The following is a 23,013-nucleotide window of genomic DNA, read 5'->3' on the forward strand; positions in this document are numbered from 1 at the left end:
GATTCTCCTGGATCAACGTCCTCAATTGCTGGAATTACAACCATGCACCTCTGCATGCTACTGCAGGGTATTCTTTTGATGATGGTAGGAGGTGTTAGAGGACTTGGATCTATAGAATTTTTTTGAGTTTGTATTATTATATAAAGTATATAATATTTAAATGTATATTAAGTACTGGTACTTTTTACTCTATACAATTCATATAACTGGAATCAAGATACACAGTTAGCCCTCTGTATTAGAGGACTCTGTGTCTAAGGACTTGACCAATTTTGGATTGAAAGTTTTTGGAAAAAATACAGTATAGAAACTACTTATGTTTTATATTATGTATTGTATTAGGCATTATAAGTTATCTAGAGATGATTTAAAGTATATAGGAGAATGTACATAGGTTGTATGCAAATACTACCCCATATAAAGGAATTGAATGTAAACCAATACTGAAATGCCTCACTGATACCAAAGTTCAACTCTGGACCACCTCTAGTGCTCTAGAAAAGCTTCCTTGTGTCCTTTTTATTCTGTGTTTTCTCTACGTACACCTGCTGTTCTGACTTTTTCAAGATTAGTTCTCCATGCTTTTGAACTTCATGCAAATACATTTGTGATATTTTGTTTTGATAACTTTGACTCATTGTTAGGTACAGGAAACTTATTTGTGTTCTCAGTAATTTGATCTTGTTAAATACTACCTAGTGTTCCATTGTACAAATATACTCCTATTTATTTAGTTATTCTGATGTTTATGAACATTATTTTTCCAGTTTTGGGTTATTATACATAAAGGTACTATTAACATTCTTATACAATTCTTTGCATGGATATTATTATGCATTTTGTTGGGATATATCCTGAGGAATAGAATTAATGATTCATAGGATGTATGTAAATTAATTAAATTAATTGAGCACTTCTGAACAAAAAATCCAAAATGATTATTTCTGTATCCTGCCAGCAATATGAAATGTGTCCTTTCATTTTATATTCTTACCAACAGTTCATTTCATCAGTCATTTCTATTTTAGCCTTAGTTTTATTATTATTATTATTATTATTATTATTATTATTATTAGATTTCAAGTACCTTACAGTTATACACAATAGTAGGGTTTATTGAGACATATTCATATTCACTTATAACATATTTTGTTCCAATCGATCTCCTAGTACTTCCCCTTTCCCTCCCTCCACTCTTGCCATCCTTCTTGCTCTGCTCTTCTGGTCGTCCTTCAACTTATTTATGAAAACTAAACACAGCGCGTGTGTATACACACACACACACATATTTTCCATTGCTACATTATAATTACACATAAAGTGAATATCAGTTTGATATGTTTATATATAAGAATATAACGTAATTTATTTATTCCCCAGTTCTTCATCTTTCCCTCCTTTATTCTCTTCCTCTGCCCCCTACCTTTACTCTGCTATTTTCAGGAGATTCCCTGTTTTTCATTCCCTTTTTCTCTCTAGCTTTTACATGTGAGAGAAAATGTGCGACCTTTAACTTTATGAGTCTGGCTTATTTTGCTTAGCATGTTCTCTAGTTCCATTCATTTACCAGCAATGATATAATTTCATTCTTCTTTATGATTGAGTAGAACATTATTGTGTACATATACCACATTTTCTTTATCCTCTGTCAAAAACCTAGTCCTGTTCTTATAACCTGGCTGTTGTGAATTGCGCTGCTATAAACATTGGAATCCTTGTATCACTATTGTAGCTTTTCTGGCATAGTGTGGTATCTCATTTTTGTGTTCATTTGTATTTTTCTGATATTAAATGTTACCAAGCACATTTTTATTAATTTTATAGCTATTTTTACATTGTGATTTTTTTCCCTCAAGCTTCTCTGAGAAAGTTTCTCTGTATATTTGTAATCCAAATTGATTCCAGCATTGTGTTTTTGAAAATTGGTCATTCTGAAATGTCCACAGAATTTCAGTGTCTCTAAAAAGAGATAAAGCAATAAGGAAGAAGTGCAAAGCTGGAAGACTTTCATTATTAGATTTCAGATCTTTCTGTAAACCTAAAGGAATGAAGGTAAATTGATATTGGCACAGTGACAGATCTGTGTGACACTAGCATTCAGAGACATGTCAACTCATTTATGATAAAGACTCTTAATTCAATGGGGGAAAGATGATTCTTTAAAAAAATGATGCTGGACCAGTTGCTTTCCTGTGTTTAAATTCTCTAATTTTGATTAAGGCTATCTTGTTGATTATTTTCTTTTGTGTTCTGTTTAAGAAATTATTGCCAAGCTCAATCCCCCTTCCCTTTTTTTCTGCTATTTCTTGTAGGTCTAGTTCTGTATTGAGTTTACTTTGTATCTAGTGTGAGGTAAGGATAAAGTGGTTTCCAATCTATTTGAAATAAGTTGCAGAGATCATGACCCATAATCCCTACATAATTCATGGTGTATTTTCAAAGAGCAAGAACATTCTCTTATCTAAGTATTGTAATTATCAAAACCAGGAAACTTAATTTTAACAGAATATTATTAAGTAATAGCTATACACATAGCTTAACAGTTGTTTCAAGATATCTTTACATCTATTTTTCTAGTCCAGGATTTAACCAAATACATTATTTGTTTATTATGTTTAATATCTGCTATCTTCAGTAGTTCCTTGTTCGGTCTCTGATTTTTATCATCTTGATATTTTTGAAAAATATGGAAAAGGCATTTTATAATAGTCCTCAATTTATTTGTTTCTTCCTGATTAAATTGGGAATAATGCATAATTAACAGTTGCCTCTTAAACATGAATTCCATGAGTAGAATAAGTCTAACTGTATGAGACAGTACATAGAGACATTCCCACTAGGTTGAGGCAAATATCTACTTGTTTTTTAAATAATTTCCTAGGCTACAGTATTTGGGGGAGATGAGTTACTTTGTTCATGTTACATGAGGGAAACTATGTAGGATTAGGTTTTAGAGATCTGTGTTGAGCTATGTCTATGATGGAGCTAGCATGTTGATCTGACAGCCTGTTTTTGGGTTCCCACCTAATGGACTGGATTCAAGGATAGAATTGAGGGCTGGGGATATAGCTCAGTTGGTAGAGTGCTTGCCTTGCAAGCACAAGGCCCTGGGTTCAATCCCCAGCACCGCAAAAAAAAAAAAAAAAAAAAAAAATTTATATATATATATATATATATAAAATTTTATATATATAAAATTGATAATGGTGGAGTAGAATACTAGAAACTGGTTACTCTCTAGGATACTAAGGTATTAAGATAGAGACTCAGTAATTCACATTTTAAAAAATTTTTTTAATTTTTCAAGTGTTGGGGATCAAAATCATACTAAGCATTCTTCCCCTGAGCCAAAGTATTTTTTGTCAGTGTAGGGATCAAACTCAGGGCCTCATGCATGCTAGGCAAGCATCTCCACTCTTAAAATTCTTGTTTTATAAACCTCTCCACCTCCAAGCTGGAAACAAACGTGATTTGCGTGGGATAAGTAGCTTTCTCAGAGAAGCTTGAGAAAAACTCTTGAGGATTCTCAGGACTGAAAAATCATACTTCTAAAGTACAAGCTAATAATTGCATTTGCTCTGTTGCATTATGATCCTCTCTCTTCCTTACTCTATATAGTAGGAACAGTCTTTCTGAATAACACTTTTTTTGGTCTTTCTGTTTCTTTTACTGTGTAGTAAAATCTTATGTAGGAGGAAAATGTTCTTGTGATAGTGTAGATAAAATATAGATAGGCTCTAATTAGAACCAGTTGGTTTTGAACTTCTTACATTCTTTTCCACCTTTTAACTAATGCTAAAAGGTTCACAGATGAGATCTACAATTTTTTAACCCCATTTTTCATGAGGGTTTTCTTCATACTGCATATATACTGTACATGTATATTGATGTACATTCTTACATATACATAGGTTTATGTGTTGCAGTGTTATTTGTAATAGTAAAAAATTGGAAGCAAAATAAATGTCTATCAACAGGTTGATTGATGAATAAGTTAATATTCTAAAAATATAGCAGCCTTCAAGAAAGAACCAAGACTTTAAGTACTTCCATAGGTGGAGTACAATATTCATTGGTAGTGAAAATAGAATGCTACAGTACTCTGCATAAGCAAAAGTAATAGATAACGTGAATAGACATGTATTTATTTCTGTGTTTAAATATCTCTGGAAGGACATATAAGAAATTATTATTGCTTGCCTTTTAGGTAAGGAAGTTTGTGGCTTTGGTACTGGGTTGGGAAAACAAGTGTTCATAGTATAATTTTTATCACCTATTGAATTTTGAAGGATTTGAATTTATAATCTACTTAGTAAAGAAAAATAACATTCTTTAACATCCCATCTCCACATACAGTGCTACTAGGAAGATATATGTTACTCTAAAAAGTGAGCACAGACTTAAGACTTATTTGAAGGGACTGTACTCTGAAGTCCATATAAACAGGATGTATATATTAAAGCATGATGTTTTAAGACAACTTTAAGTAGATCAGTATGCAGAATTATATTCTGTAAAGAGGAATGTGGTGTAGTAAATGATTAAATAGGTTAATAATTGATAACCTCACTTGCCATTCCAAGGAATTTGGATTTTAACTTGATGAAAAGGTCACATAGTAAATAAAGATTAGATTTGTGTTATAAAGGTTATTGTGATTGTAGTATTAGAGTGACTCTATGCAACAGAAATACGTTATAAATCACATATGCAATTAAAAACTGCTAGTAAATAACAAATGAGTGAAATTAATTTTAATCATTTAATTAATATTTGATCATATATTCAAAGTTTTGATTTCATTATGCAGTCAATATAAAGTTATGAGATATTTTATATACTATTTGAGTCTAGTGGTTACCAAGCTGGACAATGCAGGGATGATGTAAAGAATTAGTATGGGTTCAGTCAGAAAACCGTCATCACCAATAATTCAAGGTGAACGTTTAAAGAATTATTAATTAATTAAACATCCTTAATCATTTGTCATTTGGGAATGACAGATTAAGACAGCAGTGACAGATACCACTATATACCTGATAGAATGGCTGAAATCCAAAAAGCTGACATTATGAGTTTCCTGACAAATATGTGAAGCAACAGAGTCACATTCATTACTAGTGGAAATATAAAATGATACTACCATTTTGGAAGATAGTTTGGCAGTTTCAGAAGAAACTAAACAGTCTTTCTGAACATTCCAACAGTTGTACTCTTGTGTATTAACAACTGATTGTAAAATTATGCACATACACACAATATAAAATTATTTACACACAAAGACTTGTTTGTGAATGTTTATAGCACTTCATTCATAATTGCTAATCATTAACAATCAAGATGTTCATCATTAGGTAAGTGGATAACAAAATGTGGTACATATTATTGAGCAATGGAAAGAAAATGACCTCTTCAGCCATTAAAAGACATGGATAATTCTTAAAATATATATGTTCAAGTGAAAGATGCCAGCCTGTAAAGGCTACCTACTGTATGATTCCTTTTTCATGAATATCTGGGAAAGGCAAAAACTATTGTAAAGATTGTTGTTTAAAAAATTTAGTAGTGGCCTCATTTATACTAAAAAAGTGCTTTACTCTTGAGCTGTATCCCATCTCTTTTTTTTTATTTAATTTTTTTACATTGTTAATGAACCTTTATTTTATTTATTTATATGTGGTGCTAATAAGTGAATCCAGTGCTTCACACATGCTAGGCTAGTGTTCAAGCCCAGCCACAACCCCAGCCTTCCCATCTCTTTTTTAAGTTTTATTTTGAGACAGGGTCTTGCTAAGGCAGGTCTCAGTCTTGTGATTACAGTTGGGATTACAGGATTACACCCTTCCTCACTAGCACATGAAGGTTTTGATGTGGTAGAACTAACTCTTCATGGTGATATCATAATTGAGAATACAGAATGCTGTGCATTTGTCAGAGCCCACAGAGCTTTACAATACAGTGAATGAATTTTGTTATCCATAGTATGCTATACATGTATTTCCTTGTTTTGTCTACCTCAGGACCTAGAAGCAAAGACACTTCAGTAACAAAGCAAAACCTAGTGCCCAGATCTTCATCTCTAATATCATTCTCTATTTAAAGGAACCATGTCTTTTTGTAGTATTGGTTGATTCTAGGACTGGGGCAGGGAATATACAAGGTGAGCTGTCTGAAGACACCTTGTAGGTCACTTAAGTAATCAAAGGTTAAAAAACAAAATAAAAAACCCACACTCGATGATAGGGAAATAACAAAGGAACACAGAACCAACTGAAATTGCTCTTAATGGACAAAACTTTTAAAAAAATTTAAAACAAAGAAAAATGATGTCAGACTATATCCCAAAGTATAAAATAAATGTTGATGAGTTCATAGTGATTTAAAAGATCAAATAAATAATTGATTAAATATAAATGGATGACTATAGATGTGGAAGTAAAATAATTTTTAGAAATTGACTCTCAAGGAGGTGGAGCTTAATTCTTTACTCCTTAAGTGCGAACTATGTTTAGTAACTGTATTCCAAAGGGTAAAGTAAGATAAAGTGAGGAAAAGTTACTTTACAGTGGAGAAACCTAACAAAGAACACAACAGATAACTGATTAACTTCAACATCAACGATGATATATCATGTTAATAGTATATGTCATTTAATGTTAAGTTAATGTATCCTTAATATGAGATGAGAAAAATGACACCTTATTTTTTCTGTCTTCTTCCCCCAGGCTTATAATCCTAGTCTAGTAATGATAAAAATGCTAGACAAATCTAAGTGAAGGACCTTTAGGAACATACCTGATTATTATTCCTTAGAACTGCTGAAGTCATCAGAAATCAGGAGAAACTAAGAAACTTTCCCAGATTAAAGGAGCTAGAGTAAAGACTTGATGACTAAATGTAATAAAGTGTCTTGGGTGATTTTCAGGGGGGCAGAAAAAGGTCATCTGGCAAAAAATAAGAAAACCTGGATAAAGTATGGATTTTTGTTGGTATATCAATATTGGTTTATTATTTGTATCAGATATACTATACAACTATGTTAGTAATAGAGGTCACTAGATGTGAGATGTATGGCAATTGCCTGTGATAGCTTTATAATTTTTTTGGTAAATCTAAAACTGTCCAAGGAATAAAATTTATTTAAACAATAATCATTTAATCTTATATTAACCCACCTACATCATTGGTTTTAGGTCCATTAACTACTAAGGGAAGTGAGGAGAGTACTAATGAGAAGCACAGTAATACCAAATATAGGGAGTAGGTATTGTAACCAGGAATAGAAGCCCTCTATTTTATCTTTTGTAGTGTTTCTCAGTGCCCTCTTCTGTTTTTAAAGCCTGATACTGCAGTAGATGGTAAAAAAGTAATGTTTCCAGGGTCCAAATCCAGAATCACAAAAGAAGACAAATAAGGGTGGATTTGGAGACAAGGGGCCTTAGATAATTGGAACAGGGCTATAGAGAGAATGAAGTTACTCAAAAGAAAATATTATGATTGATTGAGATGAAAAGATGCATGAGAAATACCTGTGGATAACACTAACTAACAGGTAAAAAATAAAGTACAGGGAAGGAAAAGGTATCTGAAAGATAAGGAAGAAAACCCTGTCATCTATTAAGAGAGTTTTAAGACTGTCTATTGCATTTAGCAACATTGATGTCATTGATGTGTTTGGTGATGTGCGAAACATGCAATTAATATAGATAGGAATGAATAAAATTATAGAATTGGATACAGTGACCCCAAAACTGTTTTTCCATATTACCCTTGACTCTTTTTTTTTTTTCCTACTTTTATACCGGATTTATTATATTTTCTTTAAAAAAAGAAATATGTTATTTTAAGAAAAATGTTTATATTACACATGGAGGTCCTCTTTTAAATATATAAAATCAAACCAAAAGGAACGTAACAAATATTTATAGGAACATGTTAAATAGTTTGCAACAGAACAGGAGCACATACACATAGGAAGTTAATAACATTAGTATTCTTGAATTCTTATCTACATTCCATGTTTAAAAATTTCCACAAACATGGCACGCAAACTAAGTTTTGTGTTTGCAGCAAAAAAATCAAAATTAGTTACGAATGTATTGCTTATCACGAATGTATTGCTTATCTTCACTCATTGAGACAGATACACATATGTAAATATCTGATGATACAAAGAATAATTAACTTACTGGTTGGTGATAATTTCAATAAACTCTAATTTTTGAAACAGAAAGCTCATTTCTATGACTGTGCTTCTCTGAGCAATGCAGGGTTCACTTCTTAGCCCCTAAGGACACAGCAGTATGCATTACCAAGATTATTGTAATTTATATGTTTTTATTTGTCAGAATTCTCTTAATAAAGCTAACTGCTCATATCTTGGTTTGTCTTCTAAGTCCTTATTATTCAAATGTGGTTTCTAGATCATCAGTATCCCCATCTCCTGGCTGCTTGTCAAAAATGCAGACTTCAGGCCCTAACCCAGACGTTCCTAATTGTGATTTACATTTTTGTTTTGTAAACAAATGGGATACATGTTGTTTCTCTGTTTGTACATGGATTAAAGGCTTTAGTACCATTTGTGTAATCATAAATTTACATAGGGTAATGTTGTTTGATTCATTCTGTTATTTTTTCCCTTCCCCCCCACCCCTCCCACCCCTCTTTTCCCTCTATACAGTCCTTCCTTCCTCCATTCTTGCCCCCCTCCCTAACCCTAACCCTAACTCCTCCCACCCCTCATTGTGTGTCATCATCCACTTATCAGTGAGATCATTCGTCCTTTGGTTTTTTGAGATTGGCTTATCTCACTTAGCATGATATTCTCCAATTTCATCCATTTGCCTGCAAATGCCATAATTTTATCATTCTTTATGGCTGAGTAATATTCCATTGTGTATATATATATATACCACACTTTCTTTATCCATTTATCAATTGAAGGGCATCTAGGTTGGTTCCACAATCTAGCTATTGTGAACTGAGCAGCTATGAACATTGATGTGGCTCTAACTCTGTAGTATGCTGATTTTAAGTCCTTTGGGTATAGATCAAGGAGTGGGATAGCTGGGTCAAATGGTGGTTCCATTCCAAGTTTTCTAAGGAATCTCCACACTGCTTTCCAGAGAGACTGCACTAATTTGCAGCCCCACTAGCAATGTATGAGTGTACCTTTCTCCCCACATCCTCGCCAACACCTGTTGTTGCTTGTATTCTTGATAATCGCCATTCTAATTGGGGTGAGATGGAATCTTAGGGTGGTTTTGATTTGCATTTCTCTTATTACTAGAGATGTTGAACATTTTTCCATATGTTTGTTGATTGCTTGTAGATCTTCTTCTGTGAAGTGTCTATTCATTTCCTTAGCCCATTTGTCGATTGGATTACTTGCATTCTTGGTGTAGAGTTTTTTGAGTTCTTTATAGATTCTGGAGATTAGTGCTCTATCTGAAGTATGAGTGGCAAAGATTTTCTCCCACTCTGTAGGCTCTTTCTTCGCATTGCTGATAGTTTCCTTTGCTGAGAGAAAGCTTTTTAGTTTGAATCTATCCCAGTTATTGATTCTTGCTTTTATTTCTTGTGCTAGGGAGTCCTGTTGAGGAAGTCTGGTCCTAAGCCGACATGCTGAAGATCTGGACCTACTTTTTCTTCTATAATCTGCAGGGTCTCTGGTCTGATTCCGAGATCCTTAATCCATTTTGAGTTTAGTTTCGTGCATGGTGAGAGATATGGGTTTAGTTTCGTTCTGTTCCATATGGTTTTCCAGTTTTCCCAGCGCCATTTGTTGAAGAGGCTGTCTTTTCTCCATTGCATATGTTTGGCCCCTTTGTCTAGTATGAGAAAATTGTATTTATTTGGGTTTGTGCCCATGTCTTCTATTCTGTACCATTGATCCACCTTTCTATTTTGGTACCAATACCATGCCGTTTTTGTTACTATTGCTTTGTAGTAAAGTTGAAGATCTGGTATTGCGATACCCCCTGCTTCACTCTTTCTGCCAAGGATTGCTTTAGCTATTCTGGGTTTCTTATTCTTCCAGATGAATTTCATGATTGCTTGCTTTATTTCTGTAAGGTACATCATTGGAATTTTAATTGGAATTGCTTTGAATCTGTATAGCACTTTAGGTAGTATGGCCATTTTGACAATATTAATTCTTCCTTTCCAAGAACATGGGAGATCTTTCTAAGGTTTTCTTAAATTTCTTTCTTTAGTGTTCTGTAGTTCTCATTGTAGAGGTCTTTCACCTCTTTTATGAGATTGATTCCCAAGTATTTTATTTTTTTTGAGGCTATCGTGAATAGGGTAGTTTTCCTAATTATTCTTTCCGAAGATTCATCACTTATGTATAAAATGCATTAGATTTATGTGCATTGATCTTATATCCCGCTACTTTACTGAATTCACTTATGAGTTCTAAAAGTTTTCTGGTAGAATCTCCTGGTTCCTCTAAGTATATAATCATATCATCAGCAAATAGGGATAGTTTGAGTTCTTCTTTTCCTATTCGTATCCCTTTAATTTCTTTGGTCTGGCTTTAATTGCTCTGGCTAGAGTTTCAAGGACGATATTGAATAGAAGTGGTGAAAGAGGGCATCACTGCCTTGTTCCAGTTTTAGGGGGAATGCTTTCAGTTTTTCACCATTTAGAATGATATTAGCCATGGGCTTAGCATAGATGGCCGTTACAATGTTAAGGAATGTTCCCACTATCCCTATTTTTTCTCTAGTGTTTTGAGCATGAAGGGGTGCTGTATTTTATCAAAAGTTTCTTCTGCATCTATTGAAATAATCATGTGATTCTTGACTTTAAGTCTCTTGATACGGTGAATTACATTTATTGATTTCCTGATGTTGAACCAACCTTGCATCCCTGGGATGAAACCCACTTGATCATGGTGTACTATCTTTTTAATATGTTTTTGTATGAGATTTGCTAAAATTTTGTTGAGAATTTTTGCATCGATGTTCATTTAGGATATTGGTCTGAAATTTTCTTTCCTTGTCTGGTTTAGGTATCAGGGTAATACTGGCTTCATAGAATGAGTTTGGGAGGGTTCCCTCCTCTTCTATTTCATGGAATAATTTGAGAAGTATTGGAATGAGCTCTTTAAAGGTTTTGTAGAACTCGACTGAGAACCCATCTGGTCCTGGATTTTTCTTTGTTGGTAGGCTTTTGATGACTACTTCTATTTCATTACTTGAAATTGGTCTATTTAAATTGTGTATGTCCTCCTTGTTCAGTTTAGGCAATTCATATGTCTCTAGAAACCTATTGATGTCTTCAAAATTTTCTATTTTGTTGGAGTATAGATTTTCAAAAACGCTTCTAATTATGTTTTGTATGTCAATCATGTCTGTTGTGATATTTCCTTGTTTATTCCGAATTTTAGTGATTTGGGTTTTCTCTCGTCTTCTCTTTGTTAGTGTGGGTAAAGGTTTATCAATTTTATTTTTTCAAAGAACCAACTATTTATATTGTCAATTTTTGTATTGTTTCTTTTGTTTGAATTTTGTTGATGTCAGCTCTGAGTTTAAATATTTCCTGTCTTCTATTACTTTTGGTGTTGGTCTGTTTTTTTTTCTAGGGCTTTGAGCTGTAGTGTTAAGTCATTTATTTGTTGAGTTTTACTTCTTTTATTGAATGTGCTCCATGAAATAATTTTTTCTCTAAGTACTGCTTTCATAGTGTCCCAGAGATTTTGATATGATGTTTCTTTGTTCTCATTTACCCCAAAGAATTTTTTAATTTCCTTCCTAATATCTTCTTTTATCCATTCATCATATAATAGCATATTGTTTAATCTCCAGGTGTTGGAGTAGTTTCTGTTTTTTACTCTTTCATTTATTTCTAACTTCAATCCATTATGATCTGATAGAATACAAGGTAGTGTCTCTATCTTCTTGTATTTGCTAACATTAGGTTTGTGGCATAATATATGGTCTATTTTAGAGAAGGATTCATGTGCTGCTGAGAAGAAAGTGTATTCGCTCTTGGTCGGATGGTATATTCTATAAATGTCCATTAAGTCTAAATTATTGATTGTGTTATTGAGATCTATGGTTTCTTTGTTCAATTTTTCTTTGGAAGATTTGTCCAGTGGTGAGAGAGACGTGTTAAAATCACCTACTATTATCGTGTTATGGTCTATTTGGATTCTGAAATTGAGAAGGATTTGTTTGACATACATGGATGAGCCACTGTTTGGGGGCATAGATGTTTATGATTGTTATGTCTTGCTGATTTATGCTTCCCTTAAGCAGTATGAAATGTCCTTCTTTATACCTTCTGACTAACTTTGGCTTGAAGTCCACATTATCTGAAATGAGGATGGATACCCCAGCTTTTTTGCTGAGTCCATGAGCATGGTATGTTTTTCCCCATCCTTTCACCTTTAGTCTATGGGTATCTCTTTCTATGAGGTGAGACACTTGCAGGCAACATATCGTTGGTTCTTTCTTTTTAATCCAATCTGCCAGTCTATGTCTTTTGATTGATGAGTTCAGGCCATTAACATTCAGGGTTATTATTGAGATATGATTTGTATTCCCGGTCATTGGACTCATTTTAAAAATTTTATTTTTTTTGGCCCGACTTGTTTCCTCCTTTATTTGACAGTTCCTTTAGGATAATTCCTCCCTTTGCTGATTTGCTTCTTTATTTTTCATCTCTTCCTCATGGAATATTTTGCTGAGAATATTCTGTAATGCTGGCTTTCTTTTTGTAAATTCTTTTAGCTTTTGTTTATCATGGAAGGATTTTATTTCATCATCAAATCTGAAGGTAAGTTTTGCTGGGTATAAGATTCTTGGTTGGCTTCCATTTTCTTTCAGGGCTTGAAAAATGTTGTTCCAGGCCCTTCTAGCTTTTAGGGTCTGGATTGAAAAATCTGCTGATATCCGTATTGGTTTTCCCCTGAATGTAATTTGGTTCTTTTCTCTCACAGCCTTTAAAATTCTGTCTTTATTTTGTATGTTAGGTATTTTCATTATAATGTGCCTTGGTGTGGGTCTGTTGTAATTTTGTGTATTTGGAGTCCTATAAGCCTCTTGTACTTGATTTTCCATTTCATTCTTCAGATTTGGGAAATGTTCTGATGTTATTTCATTGAATAGATTGTTCATTCCTTTGGTTTGTTTCTCTAAGCCTTCCTCAATTGCAATAATTCTTAAATTTGGCCTTTTCTTGATATCCCAAAATTCTTGGAGATTCTGTTCATGATTTCTTATCATCTTCTCTGTTTGTTCAACTTTGTTTTCAGGGTTAAATATTTTGTCTTCAATATCTGAGGTTCTGTCTTCCAGGTGTTCTATCCTATTGGTTGTACTTTCCATGGAGTTCTTAATTTGGTTTATTGTTTCCTTCATTTCAAGGATTTCTGTTTTTTTTTTTCAATATCTCTAACTCTTTATTGAAATGATCTTTTGCTTCCTGTATTTGCTCTTTTAGCTGTTGATTGGTGTGATCATTCAGTGCCTGCATTTGCTCTTTCATCTCATCATTCAATGCCTGCATTTGCTCTTTCATCTCATCATTTGATTCCCTGATCATTTTAATTGTGTACATTCTGAACTCCCTTTGTGTCATTTCTTCTGCCATGCTGTCATTGAATTTTATTGATGTAACATCTAGATTTGTTTGGGGCATTTTCTTCCCTTGTTTTCTCATATTGTTCAGGTATCAGTGGACCGCTGAGATATTGCAGATTTCCTGTATTGACTTACAATATCCCTGAGGATTTCTAGTATATCCCCTCTTAGCCTTCAGTAGCCTGAAGTTTTAGAGGAAGTCGATAATGCGGTGCTCCACAAGGAAGCTACCTCTCTAGGGTTGGTGGCCTTCAGGTGGGGTTATATTCCCTGATAGTGGGCAGAGGTGCCTCCACTTGTTGACCAATGGTCATCCAAACGCGAACTAGGCTGCGGGCTGAGGCAACGCCTGTTTGTGCCTGTGTCTCTGGTTTTACTGTCCTTGTGGGAAAACCTCACCGGGCGGGGAAGACTCACCCGGTGGGGAGGTCTCGCTGGTCAGTTCCCCTCCTAGAGGTTCCCCTCAATCCACAACTACCACCTGGGCTGGGCTGCCTTTCTCTGCAATGTTCCCAGGAGCCCGGACCTACCTCCTAGGCCTGGGAGCCTCACCCTTTGCAGACGAGTCTCCTTATGCTTCCCCGCCTCAGAGAAGCTGCCCGCAGTCCTGGAACCTTTGCTCCACCCCTCAGCTTGTCTCTGTGGGGCTCTTCCACCAAGAAGCCCCCTAGATCCTGGGACCCTGCTCTGCACTTAATTGCCTGGCGATGCGGCCCCTCCTCCGAGCTGCCACCTGGAGCCCCGTATAGTCGCTCCAAGTCCCAGCGACTGTTCCAGTGCAGTTACTAGGAGTCCAAGCAACTCACTGCGTACCTCCTCCTCCCAACAACCGCCCGTAGCCCTGGTGCAGTCACTCCGAGTCCAAGTGACCCACTGCGCTCCTCCTCCTCCTCCAGGCAGCCCCCCGGGTGTTCTGGAGCGGTTGCTCTGAGTCCAAGCGACCTGCCGCACACCTCCTCCTCCAGGCAGCTGCCTGGAGCTCTGGTGCTGCCGTTCGGAGACCAAGAGACCCGCCACGCTCCTTCTCCTCCTCCGGGAGCTCCCCCCCCCCTTCACTCCGAGTCCAAGTAACCCACCGCGCTCCTCCTCCTCCTCCTCCGGGCAGCCCCCCAGGTCTTCCAGAACGGTTGCTCTGAGTCCAAACAACTCACCACGCGCCTCCTCCTCCAGGCAGCCGCCCATAGCCCTGTTGCAATTGCTCCAAGTCCAAGCGACACACCGCGCTCCTCCTCCTCCTCCGGGCAGCCCCTCGGTGTTCAGGTGCGGTCGCTCTGAGTCCAAACAGTTCGCCGCACAACTCCTCCTCCGGGCAGCTGCCCGTAGCCCTGATGCAGTCACTGCAAGTCCAAGCGACGCACCACACACCTCCTCTTCCGGGCCCGGAGCTCTGGTGCGGCCGCTCGGAGACCAAGTGATCCACCGCGCTCCTCCTCCTCCTCCAGGCAGACCCCTGGGTGTTCAGGAGTGGTCGCTCTTAGTGCACACAACTCACCGCGCGCCTCGTCCTCTGGGCAGCCACCCGTAGCCCTGATGCCGTCACTCCGAGTCCAAGTGACCTGCCACGCTTCTCCTTCTCCTCCAGGCAGTCACTCAGTGTTCAGAGTGGTTGCTCTGAGTCCAAACAGCTCGCTGCCCACCTCCTCCTCCGGGCAGCCGCCTTGAGCCCCGGTGGTTGCTCCGAGTCCAAGCACTATGCTGAGCGACCTCCTCTACGATGCTCCCAGTTGTCCGAGTTCACTGCTCCAGTGGGGGGAGGGGTGTCTTGTTGGGCAACTCTACTTCACAAAGTTCCCTGTGTTCAGGGACTACTGCCCCATCTGGGACGCCTTCCCAACGGGAGAGACTCACCCAGTGGCTTTGAGTTGGTCCCAACTCTCTCAATATCTCCTCTTCTTGAATCCTGAGTCCTGGAGCAACATGAAATGCAGCTACCCTCTAGTCTCCCATCTTGAAACCTACCCTTGACTCTTGATGAGACATAGATATGGTATAACTAGTATTAACTTAAGAAAAAATTGGGATGATAGTACGTTAATTTAAAAAAATGTAAATTTCATTAGGGCAGTAACATTTCTGTTTTCTTTATTGTTGTATTCCCAGTACCAGAAATAGTTGCAGTTATGTTCATTCTGTATTTTTTGTATGACTAAGAAACATTTGAGTATTTCAGTACATGGAAGAGTTGAATAAATGATATTTCTCTGAAATATTTTATTGAACATGATTTCTGAGGAAGTAGGAGAGCATTGAGGATGGTTTAAGAAGGACATGTCAAGAGTGGGCATAGTTAAAACATAGCATTGATATTATTTTACAATAATCTAATTAGTTTTTAAATTTTATTTCATACTCTATAGGTGTAAATTTGTTTTATTGTTTGCACTATATTTTATTATTGAAAACAATATGTAAAGCTTTTTTTGGTTAGAGTTACCTTATTTTGCACTTTTAAACCACCAGTAATCGACAGTATGTTTATTTTTTTGTATTTGATATTTATTTGCTATTTTTTTCATTTTCCATTAAGCATGAAGATACTTTTGGTAATTTATGAAACAGTTATCACTTTCAGAACGAAGGCCAGTTTACATTAGTAGTGTTTATGAGCATCTTTCACAGGATCAAACATAATTTGAGATCATTTTTTATAAAGTAAAATGTAAGCTTGCATTTAATGTCATTTTTCTTTATCTTTTAATTTAGTCTACAAATAAGAAACCTCGAAAATCCCCAGGAGAGAAGAGCAGAATTGAAGCTGGAGTGAGAGGAACAGGCCGTGGAAGAGCTAATGGGCACCCTCAACAGAATGGTGAAGGGGAGCCTGTCACATTATTTGAAGTGGTGAAACTGGGGAAAAGTGCAATGCAGGTAAATTTAAAGTGTTTTTGTTTGTTGTTTGGTTTTTGTTTCATACATAAAGTGAGATACCCAGTAACCAACTTGGAATGTCTTAGTGTATGTGTTGACACTTCACATACTTTTTTTTTCCTTGCAGAGGATACTGGAGATTGAACCCAGGATCTTATATTTGCTAAGCATACATTCTTCCACTGAGCTATATCTTCAGCCCCTATACTTTTGATTATTGTAAAACTAAATATTTTATTCTTTAAGGTTTTTGATTTAGTTTGGTTTATAAAGAGCATTGGGAAAGACATTTTGCTTAATAGTAAGATGTACCTTAGTTTGTGTTCAGTAGATTGACCAGTGTATAATAGGAGATGCCAAACAGGGTTTTTATTGCCTCATAGTTTTTAAATTTGACTTTATTACAGAGTACTTGTCAGAAGAAAGGATGATCTTTTATAACCTTCTTTCTTTCTTTTATCTCTTCTCATTTACTCAAGAGATATTTTAATTATTCTGTAAGAGTATTATTTTATAAGCTGCTTAATAATTCACCATAAGCATAAACCATAATTATTTCACTATTTCTTGAATGTCTTTATATGCTTCACTATTATAAAATTTATTATTCATTATTCATTTTTGTATCTCTGCATATGTTTTCATTTTAAACTAGTAGAAGTGAAATTATTTGGTTAAAGAGTAGTGGTTTTTTGTTGTTTGTTTATTCGTTTTCTTTTGAGGCAGTACCAGGGCTTAAAGAGAGACTTGCACGTGGTAGGCAAGCTCTTTACCACTGAGCTTTATGTATAGTCCTTTTTAAGTTGGTGGCCTAGAATTTGGGATCCTCTAGCCTCAGCGTCATGAATAACAGGGATTACAGGCATGCATCACCATGCCCAGTTAAAAAGGGTTTTTGTTGTTGTTTTTTAAAAGTAGTTATTATACAGCAATTTCTCTCCAAAGATTTAAACTAGTTTACCTTTCACTAGAAGTGTAGCAGAATGCCCATTCTAGAATACTAGTGCTAAGAATCAAGTATTTTATTTTTTAAAATTACTCGAAAATGTGAAAAATTGGTAATTCACTATTTTAATTTGAACTTTTTGGTCACCAGTGATTGACAGTATGTTAAATCTATTTGATAGTTGACCATTTTTATTTCATTTTTCCAGTAAGTGTTAAAATCATTTAAGTAACTTATAAAACAGGAATCACTTTTAAAACTAAGGCAGGTTTTCATTAGTATACCTTTTATTTTTAATGTGTATTTCATTCTAAGTCCATAAAGGAGCTTAGTGTTTATTGCTTTTTCTGTAGGTTGTCAAATTGATATGTACAAGGGTCTTGGAATTTGTATAGTGAGGGAAGATTGTGGAGTAGTGGTATGATTCTAAATGGTAAATGCTGAATTCCCAGCTATCTAAAACAGGTGACAATCCGAGTTACATATGTATAATTTAAAAAGAGATGAAATGATCTTTTGCCACTTTAATCTTTATCATTATACTCTAAGAGAAAAATTGTTAACAAGCTACAAAAATATTAATTTTTGAGATTTACTTTAATACTTCCCACCTTTATGTAGAAACACAAGTAACAGAAATATGAAAGAAGTGTTTTATGTACAGTTTTAATAATTTCACTTCAATATTTTATTTTTTTATGTGAAACTTAATTGTTCCAGATATTTTTATATTTTAATGATAATTTTAATGCATATTATATTTAAATTGAATGCCGACTTTTTATATGAATAAAATCTTATCATTTGTATATGGAACAAAATATTGACCAATAGAAATTTTTTTGTTTTATCCACATCTTCTATTCTTCATCCAGATTACTTTTTCCTAAGAAAACTGTTTGATACTATAATTCTTTTACTTAAAAATCTTTGGACCATATTTTCTGAATGATAAGAATTAATAATCAGAACTTTAGAGACTTCCATAATTTGGTTTTAACCTACTTTTTCAAGTTTTCCTGACTATTCATCTTTTGAAATCTGCTCTGACCTTTTAAAAAAAAAACTTTTTCTGTGATTTATTATTAATATTATATTTTTCCTTAAGAGGCACATTCACATTAATCTAAAACCTTACCCAATTTAGTTTTTCACTCAATAAATTTGTGAAAGTTGTTGCTGAGCACAAAGGGGATGCACGTTTAAAAAACTAACAAGTGTCTTCCATTGACAGAGGCACAGCAATTTCACTGTTTTGCATCCTGACAAGGTAAAATAATATTAGCTGAATATTAAAAAGAGAAGATAAGCAGATATCATTGTATTCAGTAATAAATGTTTCTGTGGTGTATATAGAAGAAAACTACAAACTGATGCAGGATTTTTCTTAGGATAGAGAAGCACATATTTACATAAAATTTTGGTACTTGTTTGTTAAAATTGCATTATGAAGAATAGTGGATTGGACTCAGGCTTATTTCATGAAGCCACAGCCTAACATTAGTCCCCATACCTATAAAGGAGGCTGAAGAAAGCCACTGTTAACTATTGCAAAGGCTTATATTTATGGTGACCGTGTATTTCAAGTTGTCCTTTAAACTTTCTTTTTATGCCTATTGCCCATGAAGTTATTTATTAATATAGACTCCTTAAATACTCGGACGGATCTTAGTTTGGATTATAATTTATATTAAAATTCAATTTTTAAGAAATCAAAGGATGATGAAAGAGAGAAGACAGACTTAGTCCTCATGACCAGCCCTTGATTGAAATGACTGCTAACTTGGTGACAGGGTTTGTGAAAATTTCCATTGTTATTTTAGGAAAGGAAGATCTAACCCTTTGTTGTATAATCTGAGTATGCAGTGGCAAGCTCAGTAGCAACAGGTAACCATAAAAACATTAGATAGAGGGCAGTGAGTAATAAGAGAAATAAGAAAATACTAGAAGAAAGTTAGAAAATATGTAAGAACTGTTTTGGAGACTTTGGTATGGATTAGATGGTTCCAAAATAGGCCAGAGAAAGAGATCAGAAGGAATTAAAGAGACAACCAGTTTTGAACAAATAGTTAAAAAAAAAACCTTCTAGATAGAGTTGGTACTTCCCTAACACATGTGAGGCACTGGGTTTAATCCTGATCACCACATAAAAATAAAGAAATAAGACAAAGATATTGTCTCCTTTACAACTTAAACAAAAGAACAACAAAAAAGAAAAACTTCTAGAGAAATTTCCTTATATCTAAAATTTTTTCTGAGGCGCGAGGAAGAAAAGTGAAAAGAATCACATAGCTATACAGAGTATAATATGACCACAGAATATCGAGGAAATCTTAAAAGATTGCATTAAGGTTTGTCTTATTGTATTCTCTGATTACAAAGAAGTTAATATTGAAATACACAATAAAATAAATTCCAATCATATTATACTTGGAAGTATAAAAATGTACTTTTTAAATAACTTGAGAAGGAAATATATAGTGATGAAATGTCAGTGTATTAGTGTTAAGTGACAGCAGTAGAAACTAGCAAAAGAAAAATGAAAAACCTGAAATAATTAGTAAGAAAATAATAATGAAAGTATAAGTAAAAGTCAAAGAGAAAATGGTAGAGAAGGTCAGCTGAATCCAAATACTTGAATTTATTAAAATTTTAAGATATTGAGGTTTTATTTTAGGAATGAAAGAATGGACTAGGTGCAGTGTGCATGCCTATAATCCCAACAACTCAGGAGTCTGAAACAGTAGGATTACAAGTTTGAGGCCAGCCTGAGTGAGAACCTGTCTCAAAAAAATAAAAAAATTGAAAGGGATGTAGGTATAGTTCAGTGGTAAAGCACTCCTAGATTCAGTCTACAGGACTGGGAGGAGGGGGGAAGGAATGCAAGAATAGTTTGATGTTAGAAAATATTTTGTACTATAATGTACCAAATAATCATATTACAGTAGAAAAAACCCTATACTTCCCTGAATTGATGTACAGTGTTTAGAGAAATCATAAGTAGATCTGACATTTATGATAAACAAATTTTGATGAATTGGGAATAAGATTGTACTTCTTAGCCTAGTGAAAATTATTTTCCCCCAAATCTGTAGTTCATGTCATGTCATTTAAAAAAGAATTTTTAGTTGTAGATGGACACAATACCTTTATTTTATTTATTTAATTTATTTATGTGGCGCTGAGGATCAAACCCAGTGCCCCACACATGTGAGGCAAGCCCTCTACCGCTGATCCACAACCCTAGGCCCTACATCATGTCATTTTTAATAGTGAAATGTGGATGTATTCCCAGGATCTAGCATTGTCAGTATTCTTTGTTACTTACTGGAACCCATAGCCAATAGATTAAAGCAATAATAATTGTAAAATGATTGTAATAATATTCAAGAATAGTTGTAACAATTGAAACAAAGATGCAAAGGAAACAATTGTCATATTGTAATGTCAAGAGAAACTCCAGATTATGAGATTGTTCAGTATAGTTTCTGGAGAGAAAATTAACATTTAAAAAATCAGTATATTTCTGTGTAGTAATAATGACCAATTAGAGCAAGTAACCAGAAACAGCAACTTGTTCAGTTCAAGGTAAAAATAAAATTTAAAAATTACTAAAGAAAAATCTTAGAATTCTGGGTAGAGTGGAATAAAATACTATTTTATACCCATCCATCATATTGAGTAATATAAAAAAGGTCTGACAACACCACCAGCCAATAAGCTATGGAATAGCACCCAGTACAAGTCAAAATCTATTTAACCACTTTGGAGAAAATTTTATTAGTATCAGGGTAAGTTGAATGATCAGGTTTCATTCATTCAGTAAATAATGAGTCCTACATTGTGGTAGGCGTAACCTCTCTATCTCCTTCTACTCCCTTTCCCCCTTCCTCTCCGCATTCCCTCCTCTCCTTTCTACTCTTTTTTTTTTTTTTTTATTGTAAACAAATGGGATACATGTTGTTTGTCTGTACATGGCGTAAAGGCATACCATTTGTGTAATCATAAATTTACATAGGGTAATGTTGTTTGATTCATTCTGCCATTTTTTCCCTTCCCCCCCTCCCCTCCCACCCCTCCCCTCCATCTATACACTCCTTCCTTCCTCCATTCCTGCCCCCCTCCCTAAACCCAACTCCAACCCCAACACTAACCCTTCCCACCCTCCATTATGTGTCATCATCCACTTATTAGCGATATCCTTTCTACTCTTTAAAGAAAAGCAGTTTTTAAAAGACTACATTTTTTAAAAATCTTTTTTGTTGTCCTGGGGATCAAACCCAGTGTTTCATGTATGCTAAGCAAGTGCTCTACCACAAACCATATCTCCAGCCTTTGTAGAGAAATTGTTTTTTTACATGTTTATAAAAGAGGTCTACATAAGGAATGTTTATTGCTTATTTGTAGTGGCAAGAACATTAAAAGTATAAATGTCTATTAACAAGAAAATTTGTAAATAAAACATGCCATAGTCAAATATTTAAATTCTCTATAGCATTTGAAAGTGAAGTAGTGCTATAACTGGGAAGTAATGAAGGTTCAATATTAACATTATGGTAGATTTCAGAAATGCATTTTAGGGAAAAAAGTTGTAGAATGATGCTTAACATATGATAGCACTTACTTAAGATAAACACATGCATAAGGTATTTTAACACCGTGTTTTAGATAAGGGCTACTAACAGAAGATAGGATAAAACTAGACCTCGAAGGTATATGTAGTATGTATGTGTTGCTTTTAACTGAAAACGAAGCAAAAAACCAAAATAAAGAAAAAATATGGTAGCAGAATATTAAGAGTTGCTAAAGCTGGGTGTTTTATATCTTCACCTTTATCTTGTTTAGTTTGTTATTTGAAATAAAGTAGATGTTTTTGAGATGCCTCCCTAGAGTAGGACTTATGTTGTTAGTATATTTGAAAAATGGCCATATTTCATGTCCCTTGAAAGAGAGATGGAATGTGAAGACTTTGATTAGTTTCATATGAAAGGGCCTACTAACATTAGTTTATCCATCATTCCGCAAACTCTTGATTCCTACAACTATTTATGACCATTCTGTTTTTCAGTCTTTTCTCCCTATCAAAATTATAATGAATCAGACTTACTACTTAAGATAATTATGCATCCCCTGAACTCAAAAGTTTGTGCCAGATAGTTCTTAAATATGCAGAAATTAAAAATTAAAAATATAGTTCTACCCTTATGGAACATAGCTTATGGAAAACATATTAAAAGTTGTTATTAATACTTTAATAAAAAAGACAAAAACTAGTTGAGTTGAAAACAATAAAAATTTGGGTTGAGGAGATAGCTCAGTTGATAGAGTGCTTGCCTTGCAAACCCAAGGTCCCAGGTTCAATCTCCAGCACTAAAAATAAACAAAACAACAACAACAACAGAAACAAACCACTAAAAATTCATTTAGACCTGCCTAGAGGATAGGATTGTGGAAGTCTTGCCAGAATATGTATGTATGTATGTATGTATGTATATTTTGGCATAATAAAAAGTCAAGGGAGTAACAAAACCACTTCCCAATAGAAAATAATGATTTGCAGGGAGAGAGTAAGCCTGGGATCAAAGACACCTGTTATAAAACTTTCTAATA

At 34.8% G+C, this 23,013-nt stretch overlaps 1 protein-coding gene across 3 annotated transcripts in view; it reads left to right on the top strand.

Annotated features, from left to right (window-relative positions):
* Stag1 (stromal antigen 1) overlaps nt 1-23,013 on the top strand; it is a 378,160-nt gene that overhangs the window by 116,121 nt on the left and 239,026 nt on the right. For all 3 annotated transcript variants that reach the window (XM_047563511.1, XM_047563510.1, XM_047563509.1), the window contains one exon: nt 16,293-16,457. In XM_047563511.1, coding sequence (XP_047419467.1) covers nt 16,293-16,457 — 165 coding nt within the window. The remainder of the gene's footprint in view (nt 1-16,292; nt 16,458-23,013) is intronic.

Source organism: Sciurus carolinensis, chromosome 9, assembly GCF_902686445.1.
Source record: "Sciurus carolinensis chromosome 9, mSciCar1.2, whole genome shotgun sequence".
Taxonomy (NCBI): domain Eukaryota; kingdom Metazoa; phylum Chordata; class Mammalia; order Rodentia; family Sciuridae; genus Sciurus; species Sciurus carolinensis.